The sequence below is a fragment of the Myiozetetes cayanensis genome, unplaced genomic scaffold, assembly GCF_022539395.1.
Source record: "Myiozetetes cayanensis isolate MyiCay16 unplaced genomic scaffold, myiCay2020 scf26, whole genome shotgun sequence".
Classification (NCBI taxonomy): domain Eukaryota; kingdom Metazoa; phylum Chordata; class Aves; order Passeriformes; family Tyrannidae; genus Myiozetetes; species Myiozetetes cayanensis.
In genome coordinates this window covers 4,631,496-4,653,576 of record NW_026087477.1, presented here as the reverse complement: position 1 = coordinate 4,653,576, position 22,081 = coordinate 4,631,496, and the positions used below count along the sequence as shown (strand labels likewise).

The following is a 22,081-nucleotide window of genomic DNA, read 5'->3' as shown; positions in this document are numbered from 1 at the left end:
TGATGGTTTGGGGGGAAGCTGTGGGGAACCTGTAACTCATCCAGTTGGGAAGGACTGGGGATTTCCCTGGTGTGATGAGGATGTTCTCCATCTGAGCTTCATCCTTAGCTCAGTAAATAATTCCAGGCGTTTTGGAGCCGTTTTATGGCTGGTGGATGTGTGTTGGTGAAGTCCTGTTGACGCCTCCTCCCTGTTCTCCTTCCCCGCAGTGACAGGAGAGTCTCCCCCCAGCTTATCAAAAGAACTGACCAGCTCTTTGGCGGGCGTGGGCGACGTCAGCTTTGACGCGGATTCCCAGTTCCCCCTGGATGAACTCAAAATTGACCCCTTGACCTTGGATGGACTGCACATGCTGAACGACCCCGACATGGTCCTCACCGACCCCGCCACAGAGGACACGTTCCGGATGGACCGGCTGTGAGGGCCCGGAGCCCGGCGGGGCGGGCGAGCCGGAGCCCGTCCCATGAGCAGAGCTTGTCGTCCTGAGCTTGCCGCGCTGCAGAACCCCCCGCCCGGCGCCCCCCCCGAGCCGCTCGTTGCCGTTCATCAGTAAGGAGCTCTTTCCATCAGCCTTCCCCCAATCTCTCTCTCTCTCTCTCTCTCCAGGGCTCCCCCCCAGTTTCCCACCCCCCTCCAGATCCAGCGTGACGTTGTCGGTGTGTCCTTTGCACTAGAGAAGGGGTTGGGGCAGGTGAGGAAGGTGAAGGGATTCCCAGTTTTTGGCTGCGGGTTGGGATGGGGAAGGGGGGGAGGCCCCGGCTGTGCCCCCTGCCCTGTCCCCTCCCGCGGGCCCGGCGGGGACTCTGCTGTGTCACCTCCCTGGAGGCTGAAAGGCTCCTCCTTTCCGTGTGTGTCCCCAGGAATTAGCGTTATTTTTGAGTCTTATGAACCAGTTAAACCCATAACACCCCCCCGAGGGGGAGCTGAGCCTGGAGAGGGAGGCATTTCCAGGGGGGAGGGGCTGAGCAGCCACGGGGATTTTGTTACCTGTCCCCACCCTGTGGGGTGTCCCCTTCCCTCGGCAAAGCAGAGCAGCAGCCCCCCCCCCAAAAAAAAATCCCACCACAAACACTATTTTCCCAGCTTCTGTTTTGTTTTTTATCTTTTTTTTTTATTATTATTATATATGTAATATATATATATTTCTATATATGTCTACATATATAGAGAGCATTTCTGAGCACACAAAAAAGTACTATAATTCATTACTTGATTAGCACAGGGGAAGGATCAGAGCATTTTAAAGCAGCTAAAAACAAAAAAAAAATAAAATAGAGGAGACTAACCTGCATAATTCTAATTTTACTCTGTGAGGGAGATTCCTGGGCAACAGGAAGGGCATTTCCATAGCAATGCCAGGCTTGTTAGAATCGTGATGACTTATTTTTTATTTTTTATTCATTACTTATTCTGTTACTTATTTATGATTTTGTTGTTGTTGTTGTTTCTTTTTTTTTTTTTTATTTAAATATTTGGATATTAGGAAAGTAGGTAAACTACATACAGCCAATTGAAGCACTCTACATTACTACTTGTACAGTACATCTTTTTGTGGTTTTATTCCAGAAATATATTATATATATTATATATATAGGTATTTTTAAACTAACTGGAATTCTGAACAGATGTTGAGCGGAAATAAGGAAGCTTATAAGGCAAGTTTAGATGTTTTCCTTTGAAAAACAGGCAAAGTAGGGTGGCAGGAACTTAGATATTCCTTCTTTCACCCGGGGGAAAAAATCTCTTGCTCCACAGTGACCAGGATTGAATCCTCCAAAAGGCTGAGATTCCGTTAAATTCAGTGGATAATGGACTATTTCTGGTAGTCCCTGTGAATATTCTGTGCTGCAGCATTAAAAAAAAAGTCCCACCCAAACCCCCCCAGTGCCTGGGAATTGGTGGATACCCCCCAGCATCGTGGCTGGGTTGATGGGGATTCCCAGATTTCTGCCCTTGGGTCTCTTAGGAAGTGAAGTGAAGGATCTCCCAGGGGCCCTGGGGCTGCTGCTCCCTGGCAGGGACCGTCCTCGTTCCGCTGGGATCTGCCCAGGGACAGCACCTGCCAGCACAGGGCCCTCCTCTTCAGGGCTCAGGAATCCAGGGGGAATTTCCACTGTTTTCAGAATTAAACCCACAGCACCCCCGAGGGTGAGCTGAGGGTGGAGAGGGAAGCACTTCCAGGCGGGAGGGGCCGAGCAGCCGCCTGGATTTTGTTCCCTGTCCCCTCAGCAAAGACCCCTTTCCCTTCCCAGCTGGGGTTTGTCGATCCCCAACTGCTCCTCCCGCTCCTTCTGCATCCCCTGGATTTGTTTCTTGCCTAAAAACCCATCCCCTTCTCAGCTCTTTGAGGCAAAACCCAACCCCTGCAGCCAAAAAAAAAACCCCAACCCCTCCAGCAAAAATCCCCTCAGCGCTTCCCCCATCCCAGAACGGTTTCCCACCATTCCAGCGAGCGTTAGCGGAGGGAGGAGGAGCCGAGTCACCCCTCAATTAACGAGTTGCCCTGCAATTAGGGAGCTCTCCAGGAGTGGCTCTGCTCCTAATGAGTTATACTAGGTTTCTGTGTGCTTCCAGAAATCCGTGGGCCGCCATCCCGAGGTTCCCGCCGGCCCTGCTGAGCGGGATCGTCGTGGGGATCTCTCTAATCCCGCTGTGTTCCCTCACGTTTTGTGCCATTTGTTGACCATTTGCACTAAAAATGTGGTTTGGTTTTTTGTTTGGTTTTTTTTTCCTTTGATCTCTTTGCTTTCCTGTGTCTTTTTGTGGATTTTGTTTCTTTTTTTGGTCCCTTCCCCGCTCACTCCAGAGGTTTTCCCTCAAATCTCCTGAGAATGCTTTGGGTTCTTTTTTCGGGCAGGATTTAAGCCTGGTGAGTCTGTGGTGACTCTTGGTGGCTGCTTGTTTCAGATGGCTAACACTTTTCCAGTTTAGGGAGGAGACAAAAGGCAGCTCATCCTGAAAAAAAAAACCAAACCAGGAGGGGTTTGGGCACAGGTTTGGGAAGGTGCAGCGGGAGCTGGAAACGCTTCCTGCCGCTCCCGTGGCTCCGTGGGGGGATTCCTGTGTGGCTCTCCCGTTGGAATGGCTCTCGTGCATGTGTGAATCCTTGTCTGTGATCCGTGTTTTTCCGAGCCAGGGCAGAGCATCCGAGTGGGAGCTGAGATTCCTCACGGGAGGCTCGGACAGGGAGCCCCGGATCCCCCGCTCCTGCCCGGTTTTTTAACTCCCAGTGTACATAAGAGCTCTTTTGTTTCTTAGACTTGTAAGTAGACCTTGAAAATGGCCTTAATTTCAAACTAACCCGTCTTTGGATGCAACTGTGGGATTTAGGGACCATCCAGCTGAGGGAAATCCAGGTTTTTGCTCCCTTTGTGTGGACCTGTGGGAGAGGGGAGGAGCAGGTGAGGTGGCTGTGGGAATGCTGAGGGTGACAGGGTGTGTGGGATCCCCTGTGGCCCAGGTTTGGGCAGGTAAAAGCTGCCTCTCATCCCAACCCTTGGAGACCTGGGGAAGGAATTCCAGCAGCTCCTGCCCTTCCCTTCCCCGAGGGGAACCTTTCCCCCGAAGGTTTCCTGGCACATCCTGCCCCAGTGGGGATTTTCCCCCCTCCTTCTCCCCTTGAAATTCTCTTTTCTGTGGCATCAGCAGATCTGAAGCAACCCCAGATCTGGTGGGGTTGTCAGGTGGAAATGTGGAGCGGATCCCAAGTGTTTCCAGAACAAATAGTGGGATTTTTATTTCCAGTTTCGCAGTCCTGTTCTCATTTCCAACAGGGGGGGTGTGTGAGGGTCCCTTCCCACCAGGCACTGCTGGGAGCAGGAGGAGGAGCAGAAAGGGAGGAAAACCATCACTTAGCAAAAAAAAAAAACCCCACCCCAATATCCAGAAGAAAATAGTGTTATTGGTATTATTGATAAGTTTGAGTCCAATGCTGTTGAAACTGTCTGGTGTCTCAAAGGGTGACTGTCCAAACATACCTGCTGAGTGAACCCCACCCTCCCTACATGTGTTTTTATATCTCTCTCTCTCTATATATATATAAATTAATTAAAAAATTCCCAAGCTAGACTGTTGCATTTGCCAATACAATGGGGAATAACAGGAATAAACCTTGGGCTTATCGAAAACTGTGATTTTTATTTTTTTTTTAATTATTATTATTATTTTTAAAATTTTTTTCTTGTTTGTTTTTGTTGTTGTTGTTGTTGTTGTTTTGTTATTTTTGCAGAAGCAAACCCAGCCCTAGTGCTGGTGGGTGGGGTTGTGGGGTGGGGGGGAGTCTCTTTTCCCTGTACATAGATTTTTTTCCCCCCCGTTCCCGCCGGCTCCGTGCCGGCCGCATGTGTGATCCAGGCCCGGCTCCCACGGCTTCTGCATGGCAGGGAGCTCTTGCCAGCCCTTCCCCCCTGCCACCCCTGCCCTGCACACGCAGCCTCGGGCTGCCCTTTGCCCCCTGCTTTTTGTTTGGGGTCGAAGAGTTCTGGGTTTCCAGAAAGAGGCTCCTTCTTTGTGTGGTTTTGACTGAGATTTAACGGCTTCGATCCGGGCATTTTTAAGGAGCCCCGGAACACTCATGGGTGAACCTTGAGCTCAGAGGAGGTTGGATTTGGTGATCCTGCAGGGCTTTCCCAACCTGGATTTGGTGATTCTTTCCCAACTTTGACTCAATGATTCTTTCCCAACCTGAATTTTGTGATTCTTTCCCCACCTGGATTCAGTGATTCTTTTCCAACCTTGATTTGGTGATCCTTTCCCAACCTGGACCCAGCACCTTTTTTTTTCCCAACCCTGATCCGGTGACTCCAAGAGCTGCCCCAGACTGACCTAAAGCAACCCCCAACAACATCCAAACCCACTGAGCTTTCCCTCAAAAAATAAAGCGGCTTGGCCGCAAAAACTCGGATTTCTGTGGAAACAACAACTCAGGCTCGAGCTCTGCCCCTTGGGGAAAGACCCTGGGAACCCCCTCTGGACCTGAAGGAAGCAGAAAGGCCCCTCCTCACCCTGTAATTCCCAACCTGTGCTTTTTTTGGGGGGGACAAAAAAACCTCCTCAAACCAGCGCGTTTATTCCTCGGAGCAGCGGCCCCCCCGTCACTGTGATGGCAACGTGAGAGCGCAGGTAGCCTTTGTTTGTGTGTCTGTCCTTTTTACAAAAAACAAACAGAAAAAAACCTCCAAAAAAAAAAAAAACAACCCCTTGCCTTCCCCTTTAGAATGAACTTTGTAGTGTTCCTGTCTCCTTTGTAAATTTTTTTTTTTTTTCTCTTTTTGAGTTGCATCTTATTTAATATCCGGCGCAGTGTAGGCATGGGATTGCATGTCGGTTTTTCTACGCGGGCACCACGACATTCTGACTGTGTATTATAAATCATTTTTACCTTTTTAAACAGGAGAAAAACAAAAAAACAAAAACAAACAAACAAAAACACCGACAAAAAAACCCACCCAACCAACCAAACAAACACAAAAAAAAGACAAACCCCAACGAAGCATTGTGTGGAATTTCTTTACTGCAAAGCCAAACACTACATGGACGTCCTTTCTCTCTCTCTCTCTCTCTCTCGTTTGTGTTATTTATTTCCCGAGGCGGTTTTGGGGGAATGTGGTGTGCGTTGCCTTATGTGGGCTTGACCAATTTTATCAAAATAAAGGCCTGAAGGGGTTAAAAATCCGCTGGCTGTTTTCTTGGGGCCGAGGGGGAAGGGGAGAGGATTCCTCAGGATGTGGCAGGTGGGGACTGTGAGTGGAGCCTGCTGGAGTTCAGGCCTGGAATCCCCTCAGCTCGACCCCCAAGGATCATCGGTGCCACCCCTGGCTCCGGGACACCCCAGCAGTCCCCTGATCACGGAATAGCTGGGGCTGGGATAGCTGGGAGGGACCTCTGGACATCTCCTGGTCCAAAGCCCCTGCCCAGGCAGGGTCACCTGGAGCAGGGACACCGCCAGGTGGGTCTGGAATGTCTGCAGGAGGGGCTCCAGGGCGTGTGGAGTCACAGAATCATGGAATGGTTTGGTGGGGAGGGACCTTAAAGATCATCCAGTTCTAACCCCCCTGGGTTTATTGGTGGGTACTTTGTCACTGGTTCTGGTCCTGATTCCTGGCCCAGCTGGAAGGTGAATTTAACTGTGGGATTTTTTCCAGGTAAGGTGGAAAACCAAGGTTGGCTTTGAAGTGTTTTGCCTCCAGAACTGAGGGAGAGGGAGGTTCTTGAGGAAAAGGCAAGAAAATTCCCAGCCTGGGCTCTCCCAGCCTTTGGGGGTCTCTCTTACACATCTGTGAGGGAAAACCTCCAGGAGAGGAACAGAAACACACACCTGACCGAGGAGAACCCGAGTATTTATTACCCAACATTCCAGAACAAAGACACTCTCCCTAAAGTGCTTTTTTTTTGTTATTTTTTTTGGCTTTTTAATCATTTTTAACGAGCAACTTTGCACCGAGGCCGCTCCCCGTGCCCTCCTCGCGCTGGTGCCGGCTTTGCTTGGCTGCAGGTCTCCAAAAGGGGAACAACATTCACACCTCGAGGTGGGGAAAACATTCCTGGGGGGGGGAGGGGGGGTTCAGCCACTCCAAACCTGACTCCAGCGATCCCGGCCGCTGCAGGGGGGGCTCCCAGCGGGATCATCCTCCTGCTGGGGTGCGGACAGGCGGGGTCTGCAGCAGCTCAGGCCTCTGGTCACACTCCCTGCCTGCCCCTCTGCCCTTCCCAGAGGGTTCCCGTGGGGTGTGGAGGGGGTGGCTGTCGGGAGGGGGGTGCTGACGGTTCTTCCTGCGGGATTCCAGAGCGGGTTCGGGGCAGCGGGGCCGGCTCCACCCGGGGCTTGATTAGTCCTGCTGGACTCGGAACGTCTCGTAGTCCTCGGGGATGGTGTCTGGGGAGGGGGAGACGAGAGCAGAGGGGGAGATGAGGGGCAGGAACAGCCCAAGGAGCTGCTGGGTGATGACGGCCCAGCCCGGCCGTGGTGGCAGGGGAGGAAGGGACAGCCTGAAGGCAGAGCAGCCCCAGGGTGTGCCCTGGGCTCTCAGAACCCACCGTTGCAGCGGTAGCGCAGGTTGGACCAGATGATGTTCTCCTGGGAGAAGCAGAAGACGCCGAGGCGTCCCCCTCGCATGGTGGTGTCCAGGACGACGCCGGTGTCTGCCACCACCTCAGGGCCCTCGTAGAAACGGGCTCTGGGGGACAACGGGGCTGTGAAGGCGAGACCTCCCCGGGCAAGGTGGCTGCCCCAGCCCTGGGAGCGCCCCAGGCCAGGATGGAGCAGCTGGGACAGTGGGAGGTGTCCCTGCCCACGTCCCTGGATGAACTTTGAGGCCCCTTCCGACCCAACCCGTTCTGGGGTTCCACAGGGCTGATTTTCCTGTGGAATTTGGACACTGTCCCTCCTCTCCTTTTTGTGTCCAAGCCCCCACCCCGAGCCGAGCAGAGGGAATTCAGTGCAGGCCCTCACCTGATGTACCCGACCTGCGGCCGGTGCTGCAGGAACCAGCGATAGGACGTCTTGTCCTTCCAGCCGGAATTCCGAGGGTCTTTCCAGAGCAGTTTGACCTGGTCAGTGGTGTCTCCCGTGTGCCAGAGGGAATTCCGGAGGTATTCACCCGGGCCCGTTTTGGACTTCACCGCCTGGGAGGGGGGAGAGGCCGGGCAGTGCGTGGGAAAAGGAAAAGGCAACAAAAAAAAAAAATCCCCCTTGGAATTGTTTTTTTTTCCCGTGGTTTCTTTACCTTCAGTTGAATTCCAGGTTCGGCTACCGCCCGGAAGGGGTTCGCCTGCCAGTAGGTCTGTTCCATCTGCTTCCACATGACCACGTAGAAGCTGGAGCTGTCCTGGTACCCAAAGATGAAGCCGGCGTAGTCGTCGTCCGTGGCCGTGTTGACGTGGAACGTGCCCTCAAAGTCCACCCCGTTGAAGGCCGTGTAACCTGGTGGGAGAACAACCCCTCTGAACGCCGGGACAAAGAGGCTGATCCATCCTTTTCGTTATGGATTCAGGTCGGGGAGTGGATTTTGCCCGGTGAAATCTCAGGGTTTCTTCACTGCGCAAAGTATTTTGGAGGAGGTGGAGTCGATAAAGTCGCGGCTGAAACTCGTCAGAGCTGCACTGAGGGGTAATTTTCCAACGGGACAAAGAGAATTCCTCACCTACAGCCAGGCCAGGATCGCTGTTCATGGTCTGGACAATCTCCATGCCCTGAGGAAGAGAGGAAAGTTGACTCATTAGTGCAGTTCCAAACGTACCAACCTCCCTCTTGCTCAGAGACCGGCACTCCACGACCCAGGCACCACCAAACCCACAGAGTCTCCTGAGGAAAACTGCACCCCAGCTGCTCCCACCTGTGCTGGGGCACTCCCCTACCTGGTTGAGGACAATCCAGTTGGGGTCAATCTGTGCATCCCCCTCGGGGTCCAGCACCACGGTCTGGAACGCCCTGAAGTCGGTCAGGGTCACCTCGGCGTTCTCGGGGCACACGTCGATCCTGTCGATCACCATGTCCCTGTCGAAGTCGTCCTCGCACAGGTTCCCCACGCCATCACCTGGGGGCACAAGGGCAGGAGCAACCTGAGCTTCCCACGGGTTCTGCTGCCCCCCTGGCACCGGGGTTTGCTCAGCTTTGGTGCTCAGGGCGCTGGGACAGCAGAGAAACCCCGGAGGCTCCTCCTGCTGTGAGCAGAGAAACCCCACAAATCACAGACACTCCTGCAGGACAGCACTTCCCACGTGTGCTCCTTCCAGGCTGTGGAATCTGAGCCTGTCCCTGAGCCGGGGATCTGAATCCCTGTGGATCTCCGGAGCTCAGCAGAGCCTCCAGGAGAATCCATTCCCTCACCATCCGAGTCCTCCTGGCCGGGGTTGGGGACCAGCCTGCAGTTGTCGGGGCCCGGGGGTTTCACGTCTGGGATTCCGTCGTCATCATCATCATCGTCACATTCGTCCCCCAGCCCGTCGTTGTCCGTGTCCACCTGGGAGCTGTTGGGCACTGTGGGGCAGTTATCCCGGGAATCCTGGTGGCCATCCCCGTCACTGGCGGAGAGAAGGGCAGGGAAAGGGTTACCAGGGGCCATCCTTCCACTGGCCACTTTGTTTTCTTGTTGGGGGGGGGATCTGAAGGAAGTTCCACCTCTCTCAACCTCCTAATCTCTTTTACAGGATGAGGCCAAGCCAGGCTGTCCCTTTTTCTCCCTTCCTCCCCCCAGGATTCCTCACAGACTGGTGTGATTTTCACAGCAGGGTCTCACCTGTCCTGGTTGGTGTCACAGACATCTCCCACCAGGTCGTGATCGGTGTCTTTCTGCCAAAGTAAAGGGAGGATCATTTAAATTTCCCACAGATCCAGAGGAGGAACAGGCAAGAGAGAGGGCAGAGGGGGAGCTGAGGAGGCTGGGAAGGTTCCTGCAGGATCTACAAAGCTGCTGAGGCTGAACACAGATGAACAGGGGAAGGAAAGGAGAGCCCAGAGTGCAAAAGTTCCTCTCTGAACTGATGTTTGCTCTCTTTTGTGCTGCAGGGTGGCAGCCAGAACGTGCCAGGGTGTGCCCTGGGTGAGTCCCCAGCGGTGCACACCTTGGCAGGTGACACAGGTGCTGTCTGGGTGAGAAGAATGAACCTGGAAAACAAAACCTGGGATGTTTCCGTACCTGGTCTGGGTTGCTGAGGGTTGGGCAGCTGTCACAGGCATCTCCTACACCGTCCCCATCCCCATCCCTTTGGTCAGGGTTAGGAACCCTCTTGCAGTTGTCCATCGTGTTTCTGATCCCTGGGGGACAGGCAGAGCGGATCCATCAGAAAATCCAGGGCAGGTGAGCTCGTGGGACAAAGCAACAGCTTCAGTGTTTGGGAACATTCTGCTCCCAGGCTGTTTCCAAAGGTTTGTTATTCCCCCAGAGGACACAAAGTGCCTCGAGCCAGGAGCTGCTGGCAGCTTGGAGATTCCCAAATTTCTCCATTTAAACTGCAGTCGTGTCAGGGCTGAGCCTGGCAGAGGCTGGGGGGGAGTTTGTGCCCAACAGGAGGGATAAAAAATCGGGAGCACCACCCTGGGAGAGGCGTTCAAACCCAGCAAGGGCTGAACTGGGAGGGCACTGGTGTGACCGAGGGCTGAGCTGGGGTCCCAGCAGGAGTTAGCTCTGAGGCCTCTGAAGGCCTGGGAGGGTCTGTGTGAAGGGCTCAGCAGAGTTAAGATGACACACAGGTCAGAGCGTGCTGATGACACGCAGGTACCCCCGAAATTCCAGGCAGCGGCAGGACCGGAGGAAAATTCATCTCCGAAGCGGAGAACGCTGGGACTTAAAGAGCATGAATATCAAACACGGGGGGACCTGGGGGCAAATCCACCCAGCCTGTCCTTCCACCAGCCCTCTCCGGGGGCTCCCCCCACGCTTATCCCGCTCCGCCGCCCTCACCGTCCCCGTCCATGTCGTCGTCGCACTCGTCGCCCTTCCCGTCGCCGTCGATGTCCTTCTGGTCGTTGTTCTTCACCTGCCGGCAGTTGTCACAGGCGTCCCCGAAGTTGTCCTTGTCGGTGTTGCGCTGGTCGGTGTTGCGGGTGTACACGCAGTTGTCCTGCGGAGGGGACACACAGAGGGGACACACGGGGGGCACACTGAGGTTTGGGCCCAGCCGCTCCCTGCGGTCACTCCCGCTGCCCTCTGCCTGCTCCGGGGATGCCAGGATGGCCTGATGGCATCCCCCAATTCCCAGGGGAACCAGGGCTTGGCAGGTCCCTCCAGGGCTGGGATGTTCTCTCTGCTCCCTGCAGGTTTTTAGAGCCCTCAGAAGGATGGAATGTCCTGAGCTGGGAGGGACCCCCAAGGATCATCCAGTCCAACTCCTGGCCCTGCCCAGGACACCCCAACAATCCCCTCCTGTCCCTCAGAGCGTTGTCCAAACCCTCCCGGAGCTCTGGCAGCCTTGGGGCCGTGCCCACTGCCCTGGGGAGCCTGGGCAGCGCCCACCACCCTCTGGGGGAAGAACCTTTCCCTGAGATCCCACCTAACCCTGCCCTGACACAGCTCCAGGCCATTCCCTGGGGTCCTGTCCCTGCTCCCCACACAGCAGAGAACACCCAGATTTCAAAGCCAAAGGTCATCTTGTGACCCTTTGGGCACTCTCCAAATTCACCCTGAAGGTGCTGCTGCTTTTTGGGACCCCCCCCAGGTGCCTTCGGGGTGGGGCAGAGCTCAGCACCAGAACCCCAAACCTCGGTGTTTGGAATCCCATCTCCGTCGGCATCGTCGTCACAGGCGTCCCCAATCCCATCCCTGTCCGCGTCCTCCTGCCCGGAGTTGGGGACGGTCACACAGTTGTCCTGCAAGGAGAGCACAAAGGACCCGCTGCCACCGACTTCCCAAGGCTTCCCCAGCGCCCAAGGCCCTCCCTCCTCGTGGGAATCGCCCAGAATTCCCCGATTTCCCCGGCCATCCGGTCGCACCTTGCGGCATTTCTTGTCGGAGCAGCGCTGCTTCTCGTCGGGGACCCCGTCGATGTCCGTGTCCTTCCCGCACACGTAGCCGTTCCCTGCCCACCCCACGAGGCACTGGAAGGCAGCACATGCACAACGTGAGGCCCCTGATGGCCACAGCCCTCCAAAATTGAGGGTGTTGTGTTTTTTTTTTCCATGAGAACCGGCACGAAACACCGCGAATCCAGGCGGGAAACGCTCTGCGGGAGAAACCCCGCCTGGAAGGGACGCTCCCGGTGAGAGGAGCCTTCCCAACAGCTCCGATCCCAGCCCTCTGCTCGCCCCTGAGGCTGCAGCAGGACTCGGCTCGAGGGGGCTCTGGGGAATGTTCCCCCCCACAGACACACATCTGTAGGGCTCGGGGCAAACACGAGCACCCCAAACCAGCAGGGCTGGGTCCGAGGTGCCCGGAGCTCTCCGGGGAGCGCTGGGAGAGCCCCGCGGATGCTGCTCAGGGGACAGGGAAGGGCCGGGAGGGGTTGGGAAGGAGGGTTCTCCAGGAGAGGGCAGTGGCAGACCCTGGACAGCGAGCACGGTGGGAGGGACAGACCCCAAGGGTGGGGAGGGGTGGGAACACACCCCACTCTCAGGGAGCCGGGATCAGAGCCCAGTTGAAGGAGGGTGGGACCAGACCCCAACTGGAGGGGGTGTGAGCAGATCCCAATCACGGGAGGTTGGGACCAGACCCCAATTGCAGGAGGGTTGGACCTGACCCCAATCTCAGGAGGGTGGGACCAGACCCCCTATTGCTGGAAGGTGAGGTGAGACCCTGGTGATGAGAGCATCGGACCACACCCCAATCTCGGGGAGGGATGGACCTGCCCCCAAATTCAGGGAGGTCAGACCAGACCCCAGCTCGGACCAGACCCCAATCCCAGGGGAGCTGGGACCAGACCCCAGCATCAGGGAGGGATGAACCAGACCCCAATTGCAGGGGGGTTGGGCCAGCCCCCAGTCGTGGCAGGGCTGGACCTGACCCCAAACTCAGGGAGGGTTGGACCAGACCAGCCTTGGGAAGTTTGGTGTCAGAGCCCAACCTTGGGGGGTCAGACAGAGCCCAGTTGTGGGGGGGTCAGACAGACCCTGGTCTCGGGGGCTCAGCCCTCACCTGGCAGGACAGGGAGCCGTCCCTCTCCACGATGCACTCGGCCTTCTCGTGGCAGGGGCTGATCTCCCCGTTGGGGCAGCGCCGCCCGCTCTGGCTGCGGCAGCCGCTCACCTGATCCCCCACAAAGCCGGGCTTGCAGGCCCCGCACTTGTAGGATCCCTACGGGAAAAGAGAACAAGGAGTTGACTCCCACAGCCCTTCCCCAGCCCCTGGATTGTCCCGGGGAACTGAGGACACAAGGCCTGGGAAGGGAGGTCCATGAGGGGCTCTGGTGATGTCACGGGATCAGGGAATCCCAGGCTGGTTTGGGTGGGAAGGGACCTCAAAGCTCACCCAGTGCCACCCCTGCCACGGGCAGGGACACCTCCCACCAGCCCAGGGTGCTCCAGCCTGGCCTGGGACACTTCCAGGGATGGAGCAACCACAGCTTCCCTGGGAAATCCATCCCAGCCCCTCCCCACCCTCCCAGGGAACAATTCCTTCCCAATATCCCACCCAACCCTGCCCTCTGGCAGTGGGAAGCCATTCCCTGTGTCCTGTCCCTCCATCCCTTGTCCCAGGTTCCTCTCCAGCTCTCCTGGAGCCCCTTCAGGCTGGAGAATCTCCCTGGAGCCTTCCCTTCCCCAGGCTGGAGAATCCCAGCTCTCCCAGCCTGGCTCCAGAGCAGAGGGGCTCCAGCCCTGGGAGCAGCTCTGGGGCCCTGAGCATTTACCCGGGTGTTGATGCAGATGGAGTTGGGGACACAGTTCCTGGCGGCCCCGGTCTCACACTCGTTGATGTCCGTGCACACCTGCCCAGGAAGAGCCAAACCCACGTTAAATTCCCTCCTGAGCAGCCCCCACGGCACATCCCAGAATTTGGGCACGACCAGGAGCGCAAAGCAAAGCCCTGGCACGCACCTTACTAGCCCAGGGCTAGCAAGTTTTCCTCCTGAGCAGCTCGAGGCAGATCCCAGCAAGGCTCCTGATCCCAGGCAAGCCTCTTCCCCCTCTCCAGAGGAGGGAAAAACCCACTTCGAGCTGCCAGAATATCCTCACTGTGGAGGGATGGCAGGGGGGCCACGGAGCAGCTCCAAACAACCCAACCCACGTGGGGATTGTGTTCCTGTGCTCCCCAGGGAGCCCAGGCTGTGGGGTTTTTGATCCCAATCCATCAGGAGCTGTCAGGGAAGCTGGGGGGAAGGTGGGGGGGGGTGGCAGTAGCTGCGTGAACTCTTCTGTGTCCCAGCAGGAAGGGACACACAAGGAAAGCCATGGAATGTTCTGCCCAGCCTCAGGTAAGGCCTTGGAGCGGGGCTGAGGTGTCAGGACATCCTGGGCACAGCTCTCCCTCTCCCTGCATCCGTCTCCCCACCAAGGCGTGGGATCCTGGGGTCACACACTGCTGTGGGGCAGAGGGCACCTCAGAGACCCCTCCCAGAGCTCCCTCCAGCCTGGCCTTGGCCACTGCCAGGGCTGGGGCAGGGCTGCAGCTCCCCTGGGCAACCCCACCCCATCCCCTGCCCGCCTTCCCTTGGAGGGTTTACCCGGAGCATCATCTCACATTTCCCTGCCGTTCCTCCGAGACCTCGGAACGGCAGCGACAGAGGGGAGAGCGTGAGCGACCCCCGGGGGGGCACGGGACATTCCCTGGGCCTTACCTGCTTGTTGGCCCTGGCATAGGCCAGCCCAACGCCCTCCACCAGCTGCCCGGTGAAGCCGGGCGGGCAGGGGTCGCAGCGGAAGCCGGGGGTGGTGTTAATGCACTGGACTTTCGGGAAGCAGGGGTTTGCGTTGCACTGAAACAAGAGAGAGGGTTGGGCAGCACCAAAGCTGGGCTTGGGGGTGGAGGGGGGACAGTGGGGGCAGGTCCAGCTCTCGGGCTTTTTTTCAGCTCTAAAAGTCGAGGTAAAAATGCTCCGGGCGCTCCTCGCCTGCTTTTCCCTCCCTGCTCAGTTGTCCCCCCAAAAAACCGTGCAGGCAGCTCAAACAGAGCCACTGATCCTCCTTCAGGTGGCACCAGCTGCCCAGGCAGGGGCTGTGCTGGCTCCACACCTCCCTTCCTGGGATCCTCTGAGTCCAGAGAGCTGGACAGTTCCTTAGGCTGCGGAATTTCAGCTCCCGGAGAGACCATGAGAGTTTTCCTTAAAACCACGGGACAAGCCTGCAGCACCCCCAGGCAGTTGTTTGTTTTACCACTCTGGGGAGCAACTCTCTTTCCAAACTTTCTGTGAGTGCTTCACTTTCCCCAGCACTTCATTGTTTTCCCTGAACTCTCACTGGCAGGTGGACCCCCTGAATACAGTGGGTCCCATAATTTGGACCACCAGATTTTCATCAGTCCCAGAATCTCCCACCCACCCCTTTTTAAATGGAAATGCAGTAGAGATGAGATGGCTCTGCCTGGTGGAATAATCAGGGAGCTTAGGAATACGGCTTGGGAACCACAGGAATGTCCTGTGGACCCACGGAATTAGCGAGTAGAGCTTTGCAGGCACACACGGAGCCTCAACTTGACGGAATGCCACAATTCCTAAAAAAAAAAACCCCAACAACCCCACACAGCATCCACCCAGCCAGGTTTGATTTAAGGGCAGAAATAAAGCGATCCAAGCGGTGTGGTGAGATTTGCTGCTTCCAGGACCGTTTGGGAAGGATTTGATTCAATCCCACACGTCATAAATCCTATCTCCAACAACTCCTCAGCTCCGGCCTTCCAAACTCACCTTCCTGTGTGGCACAGACCGAAGGGGTTATTGTGGTGGAGACAGAAATCCCAAGCTGGCCTGGCTGCAAACCTTCAACCCCCCAGACAGGGCTTGGGGAGGGGGAGATCCCGAACCCCTTCCAGCCGGGGGGGATCCCTGCGGGGTTTCAGCTCCCGGAGGAACTGTGGGACTTTCCCCCCCAAACCAGGAGACAAACCTGTGACACTCTGAGAGAGCAGGGGCAGTTCTGGGTCCCCCAGCCCGTGCTTTACCTCGTTGATGTCGGTGCAGTGGGTGCCGTTCCCGGAGTAGCCGGCGGGGCAGGGCCCGCAGCGGAAGCCGGAGCCGGTCTCGGTGCAGGGAACTCCCGGGAAGCAGGGATTGGGGAGGCACCTGTTGAACTGGGTCACGGTGATGACAGGGCCTGTCACCTCCGGGCGCATCCCTGCGGGACAAGGGGGATGTCAAGGGCAGAGCCAGAGGTCTCCCGGGGGTGGGGGGCGGTCTCAGGAGGGTCCCAGCGCTCCCACACACGGAACATCCGTCCCTGAACTCCCCCAGGGATGAGCAGCTGCTGCTCCACCTCGGGAATGGGTGGAAATCACAGAATCCTGGGTTAGGCTGGAAGGGACCTTAAGGATTTCTGACTCAGAGCAGGCAAAAAGGCAAATAAGAAGGCACAGAAGGCACAGAATCACGGGCTGGGCTGGGCTGGAAGGACATCAAAGCTCACCCAGTCCCACCCCAGGCCACGGGCAGGGACACCTTCCAGGTTGCTTCCACTGGACCAGGTTGCTCCCAGCCCTGTCCAACCCAGCCTTGGACACTTCCAAAGTCTTAGCTTCCAGTCCAGAGCTCTGCTTGTGCCTCCCTCCTTGTCTCCAGCCCCTCTGGAGTTCCACAGAAACGAGTTCCCTGCCTGGTTCCTGCCCATCGCTGGTGGGGTGGGCTCAGACCTTTGGCTCCAGGAGAACCCACAGAGGCTTCAGTGTGGGCACTGTTGGGCTGGCAGCCAAGGTCCTGCTGCAGTTTTGGGCCAAATGCCAGGCTTTTGGTCCTCAGTCCTCGCTGCCTGCCCCCCCAGCACAAGCAAACAGAGCTGCACAGGATGGAGAACTTCACTGATTCAAGACTGGGAATGAACTTCCCTGGAACCCTGAATTGTCACAGCCTCCCACGGGGCCAAGGGCGCTTTCTGCTCCCTTTTTCTCCAACTTGAAAGCTCAACATAAAAAAAAAAAACAAACAAAAATAACAAACAACCAAACCAAAACCTGAAATAAAACAACAAACAACACTCTGCCAGCAGCAAAACCTTCACTGGAAAGGAAAAGATCTGCCCTGCTCACCCTTCTCTTCCCGGGAAATAAGAGAGGAGCCCCCCAAGCTGCTGAGAGGGATGTTCAGGGCTCAGACCCTGCAAGGCAGGAGCACGGGAGGACACACAGGAAAGCAGGACAGAGAGCGGGGGAGGCAGAAATCAAGCAACAGAGAGAAAGTTCAGGACAGTTTTATGAGGAAATGATTAAAGCAATTGCAGGGGATGGATGTGTTTCTGTCCCAGAAGCTCTGGGTAATCTCTTTTCCAGCGCGATCCCTCCGAAGGCAGGGATGGCTCTTGCTCCACCCTCTGAGCGTGCTGGTGAATAACAGAGCATCTCCGAGGGCTTTCTGCGAGCCCCAGGAGAGGGAAAACGCGTTTGCTGGGGAGCAGAGAGCACGGTTTATGTGGGGAGAATTTATGAGCCCGCTTCCCGAATTCCCTGTGAACAAACCCACCCACAGCTGGGGCTGCCCAAGGCCAGGCTGGAGCAACCTGGGATAGTGGAAAGTGTCCCTGCCAGGGGTAGGGGGGGTCGAAACAAGATGATTTTTAAGGTCTCTTCCCACCCAAACCATTCCACGATCCTGGGTTTGAAGTTTTTGGGAGCTGCTCCTGCCAAGGGGCCCTGAGCCCCCCCCCCAGAAGTGCAGGCAGCACCAACCCCTGCGGGCAGAACGTCCTGGGGATGGAAAAAGCATCCCAAAGATTGAGCTCTCCCCGTGGCACCTCAGCACAGCTGTGATTGGAGCTGGTTTACTCCATTTTTTGCCACTTTTTGGACACAAAGAGGGTTTGGAGGGGGCAGCTGGGCTGGGTTCACTCACCGCAGGCGTCACACTCCATCACCGTGTTCTTCAGGAACGTTATCTCCTTAATCTGGGGGAAAACAAGAGCCACCCCTCAGCCAAAGGCTCCCAGAGAGCCCCAGTGCCTGCACACAGGGGGTCTGAGCCCCCACAGGCCTCACAAAAAAACACATTAACCGTGTTAATGGGTTTTTTAGTTGTTTTGTGCCCCTCCCTGGGCGGTGTTTCCACCCTGGGTAACAACTGTGGGGCCACAGGGAACGCTTGGCTGGAGGGAACACAGCCAGGTGTGGGGAGAAAGAGGAATAAATCTGTGTTTTCTGCTCTGGAGGATGCTGAGCCAGCAATTCCAGGGAGAAAAGGCAGCAGGAGGTTCTGTGGGTGGCACTGCCTGGACCCTTGCTGGGCCCTCATGCCGTGAATCTCTTCCCAAAATTCCCTCCAGGTCTCCCCAGGGCTCCTGCTGGACGAATTTCTCGTGTGGAGCTGTGGCAGGGGCAGGGTCAGGTGGGATCTCAGGGGAAGGTTCTTCCCCCCAAGAGGGGAAGATTCCATCATTCCATGATCCTGCAGCACGGATCACGGAATAAAAAATAAAATCAGAAGGTGGCAAGAGGGAAAGGACAAACAGAAAAGCTGCCCAGGGAGAAGCAGCTGGAAGGGAATATTGGAAATCACTGCTGGAGGTGCCAGGAGCTGTGTCTGACCTGATTCCCACTAAACAGTGGGTATTTATGCAGCAGCCTGGAATGTGAGAGGAGCTGAGGGCAGCAGATGTTTTTGTGGATTAGAGGCCTCCCAGTTTGTGCTGCCATTCCAGTTCCCTGGCACGGGAATCCCTCAGCCCCCACCGGGAAGGATCCAGGCAGGATGGAGCCTTTTTCTGCCCTGGAGAGAGCTGAGCAGGCAAACCACCATCCCCTCCTGGAAATGGGAGGAGATCCAAGCACCCAAGGAGCTCCAACCTCCCAGGAGCCAACAGGGCTTGGGATTAAAACAACACGAGGGAAGAGTGAACACAGAGCTTGTTTAGACCCCACAGGACTTCCCTCACCAGCACTTGGAGTTCAGATGAACCTCCAGCTTTTCCCAACTTCAGTTTTCCAACCTAAGTTTCCCAACTTAAGGTGTTTTTTTTTTCCAACTTAAGTTCTTCAAGTTGAGTTTGTGGTTTGTTTGGTTGGGATTTTTTTTCCTAACTCCAAAGTTTTTCCAAACTTCATCTCGGGAGTTCCAGACCTGCCGGGCCACCACCTCAGCTGTGCTTTGCAGCACAACAACCTGCAGCTCCTCCTGCCCCAGGAGCAGCTCCCCAGCTCCAGAGCAGACAAGGCAGAGCATTCCAAGGTCTCTTTCCTGCAGAACATCGGGAATCAGGGCCCTTCCTCACCCACCTGCTGCTTCAGCAGCTCCCGAACCTCCGTCAGCACTCGGTTGGTTTCTCTCATCTCTTCCAGCATTTCTGGCCCGACTTCACCTCCTAAAAAAAAAACCCCAGAGAGTTGGGAAAAAGCACAGAAGAGCCCCAGGAACCACCTGATGTCCCCAGCTCAGCATGGAGGATGCAGATCCCACACCGGGCTCTGCCGGCTCCTGGAAGGAGTTCCCGCTGGAATCAAGAGAGGTGGGATTTGCTTTGATAAGGTGACAATCAGCAGCACCTGGGAGGGAAGGAGGGAGGGAGAGAAGGAGGGAGGGAGGGGAGAGCCCTGGGAGCTGCTCCCCTGGCACAGACCCCGCAGTTCTCACTCGGGAAGGACGAGCTGCCAAAAGAAGGGGATGAATGAGCCGGGGCTGGGAAGGGCTGGGAAGGAATTGCTCCCTCCACCAGCCCCAAACTCATCCCTGGGGCTCTCCCAGATGTGCTTCCATTCCCCCTGGGCGTGGGAAAGGGGCACATCAGCTGCTGCCTCACCTGCTGCCGGGGCACTGAGGGGCCTCTTGCTCAAGGAGGGTTCTTTCCTTTCAAAGTGCCGGGTGGGATCTTTGGGGACACAAAGGGACAAAAGTGCTCAATCCGCCTGGGAAATGCCTGGAAAAACCCCTCAGGGGGCACCTGAATGGGCATTTCCCTCCCCTCTGCCCCATTCCAGGCCTGCTGAGCCCCTTTGAGGCGGGTTTAGAGCCTGGGCTGGGCTCGGGGAGCTCAGCGTGTCCAGAACGAGGTGGGTGACAAGAAAACTCGAGGCATAAAAAAATAACTGGACACAGACTTTGCTTCAGCTTTATCTCCTGAAATCCCCCTGTCCGATTCCTGGCTGTCCATGGGAATGCACAGCCTCATTTTTCCATTTTTTCCTAGCATTTCTCTGTTTGTTTGTTTTTTTTCTGGATTGATCAATGCTCGGGCATTAAATCACACCTTGCCTAAAAATAGGCAGAAATTGGAATATCTCCCACAAACAGGGGGGGAAACCAGCTGGGATTTGGGGTCTGCAATGCCTGAGCACAGGGAATTTTCCAGCTCCAAAGGCAGTTGGGAGCCCAGGCTGCTGATTTAGCAGAACTGCCTCGACCCTCCCGTGACAAACCTGAAAACCTGGTGGGTGTTCCCTGCGGGGAACAGAAAGGACTGGGTGAATATTTGAAGCCTCTCCAACACTTTCTGGTTTGGGCACTGACTTGGAAGCCCCACAAACGTTGCCATTCTTAGGCAGAAGGGCTGGAATTAAAGAGATGTTTCCCTAATTTATTGAAAACAAGGAGTTTGCAGAGGGTTCCTGACTCCAAACAGAGGTTTTGGCTCAGCTCTGCCTGAAAGGCTTCGGGGCAGCTTCCGTTATTCCTGGGAAGAATTTTCCATCCCTGGGTGGCAGGAGGGGATTTGAAATCAAAGTTTGGAGGTGGAGAGGGGGAGGAAGGTGAGTTTTAAAATGCAAATTCACGATAGTGACTCAGCCACTCCAAAGGAAATCTCTGCACTTGCAGAGTTTTCCGTGGCTGTGAATCCTTTTTCCACTCCTGGATCCCTGGAGCACTCTGAGCCTGATGGATCCCACAGATCCTCTCATGGGCCGAGAATTCCCCAGAAGAAACCTGTCTGGAGAAGTGGAACTTCTGCATTCCTAGAGCTCGGGGCTTCCCTGGGCTCCATGTGCTCAGGAAAAGGGAATATCCACGGATCCCGGGACAGGACATTCCGTACCATCTGGGGTTTTTGGTGTTTGTTTTGTTTCTTAACTTAAATCAGGTGTAAAATGCGGATTAAGGCAAAGCGTCCCCTTCTGTCGCAGGTCACGACAGAACCCAACAAAAATGTCCAGAATAAATATTTCCCTTCAAAAAACAAACAAACCAACAAACAATAAAATAAAATAAAATAAAATAAAATAAAATAAAATAAAATAAAATAAAAAAATGCAGTGCTCAGGAAGGGAAACTGGGGAGAAACCTGAGCATTTACACCATTTCCTATGAAATCCCCCAAATCCCCAAAGGTTACTGGAGCATCCCCTCCCTCCCCCCATTCCAGAGGAGCCCAGAGAGCAGGGAAAACAGGATGAAGCACTCACCTATCCTTCTCTGCTGACAGGAGGAGAAGGGGCAGGACAGGCAGAGGAGCAGAGCCACGGCCAGAGCCGGAATCATCCTGGGATGTCGGGGCAGGGTGGGCGAAGGAGGAGCCGCTCCTGCAGCGGGTCCTGGACCTGCAGCTCTGCCTCTGCTCCCCATTAGAGCCCGTGGTTTGCTATTTATGAAGCTGCATTCCTGCCTCTGAAGTTCCTGCTCGGATGCTGGACGAGGGTGGACGTCATTCCTGGCTGCTCCTTCCGCGGGGAGCGTTGCAAAAGTAAACAGTATGAGAAACTCATCAGGAGTGGAGCTTCATTTTTTATTTATTTCTCTTTTTTTTTAACAAATTTTTTTTTTTTTTTAAAGGCCAGCTCGCAACAAAATAGGTCAGAAAATTCCAGAATTAAATGGGCTCTTCTCGGGGTTTTCTTTCCTTCTACCCGGACGTGGGACAGACAGGACGGTTCCCAGCCCGGATCCCTCCCAGATTTTCCTCCTGAAACTGCTCACAGGAGATGTCTGGGCTTGCCCAGAACATCAGAAAAGGCTTTTTGAACTCCCCAAAGGCTCCCAGTGGAGGGAGAGTTACTGACTGATCCTGCAGCTCCAAAGGGGAGGGTTTGTGGGGAGCCCAGGGCAGAGATTCCCACATTTTAACATCTCTGGGTCCTTCTGGACAACTCAAACCCCTTCCAGCTAAACTGTTCAAGATAAGAGATGTTGGTTTTCCCAGTGATGATGCCCTGGGAAATCTTTATAACTTGTATTTCCCAGCGATAAATGAGGAGTGAAGGACAAACTCCTGTCACAAATCCCCCCAGGGAGCAAATCCCTCACCCAGAGCTGGGATAAATCACATCCCTCCAGCTTGTGCTGGGAGCTGTTTGGTGTCAGGAGGAGCCAGAGGCATCCCAGGCTCTTCAGCCTCTCATTCCTGGGGCCTCCAAGGCAGCCCCATCAGCCCCTGTGATGGCAAGTGGGGAGTTGTGAGGGAGAGCACAGAGGGTTGTTCATAAAGGGAGGTTCTTGCCAACTGTTCAGGGGAAAAAACCAAAAAAATCTGGGTTTTGGGGTTGGTTTTTTGGAGGTCATCCTGCTGCCCAGAATGCCATTTTATAACACTGGTGATCGCCTGAGAGGGAAAATTCCCTTTATTTTCTAACATATCTATTATTTACCACCCAAA

General features: G+C 55.5%; 2 protein-coding genes across 3 annotated transcripts in view; one reads left to right on the top strand and one right to left on the bottom strand.

Annotated features, from left to right (window-relative positions):
* The window catches only part of CRTC1 (CREB regulated transcription coactivator 1), a 41,019-nt gene extending 35,591 nt beyond the window's left edge, over nt 1-5,428 (top strand). The window contains exon 15 of the mRNA XM_050320884.1: nt 210-5,428. Coding sequence (XP_050176841.1) covers nt 210-421 — 212 coding nt within the window. The 3' untranslated portion in view covers nt 422-5,428. The remainder of the gene's footprint in view (nt 1-209) is intronic.
* A 925-nt stretch (nt 5,429-6,353) lies between these two features.
* Nucleotides 6,354-21,100, bottom strand: COMP (cartilage oligomeric matrix protein). 2 transcript variants are annotated; one of them, XM_050320869.1, is made up of 20 exons: nt 20,895-21,100; nt 19,298-19,366; nt 18,777-18,862; nt 17,401-17,452; nt 15,525-15,697; nt 14,206-14,343; nt 13,279-13,356; nt 12,567-12,725; nt 11,429-11,533; nt 11,198-11,305; nt 10,401-10,560; nt 9,636-9,754; nt 9,237-9,289; nt 8,828-9,021; nt 8,356-8,534; nt 8,142-8,190; nt 7,725-7,921; nt 7,451-7,623; nt 7,036-7,175; nt 6,354-6,874 (listed from the first exon to the last, which is right to left on the bottom strand). In XM_050320869.1, the coding sequence occupies exons 1-20, from the start codon at nt 21,052-21,054 to the stop codon at nt 6,828-6,830; spliced, it is 2,439 nt and encodes an 812-aa protein (XP_050176826.1). In that variant the 5' UTR covers nt 21,055-21,100; the 3' UTR covers nt 6,354-6,827. The 2 variants fall into 2 exon arrangements, with proteins under 2 accessions (XP_050176826.1, XP_050176827.1); XM_050320870.1 differs by lacking the exon at nt 19,298-19,366.
* Between the last annotated feature and the right edge of the window lie 981 nt (nt 21,101-22,081).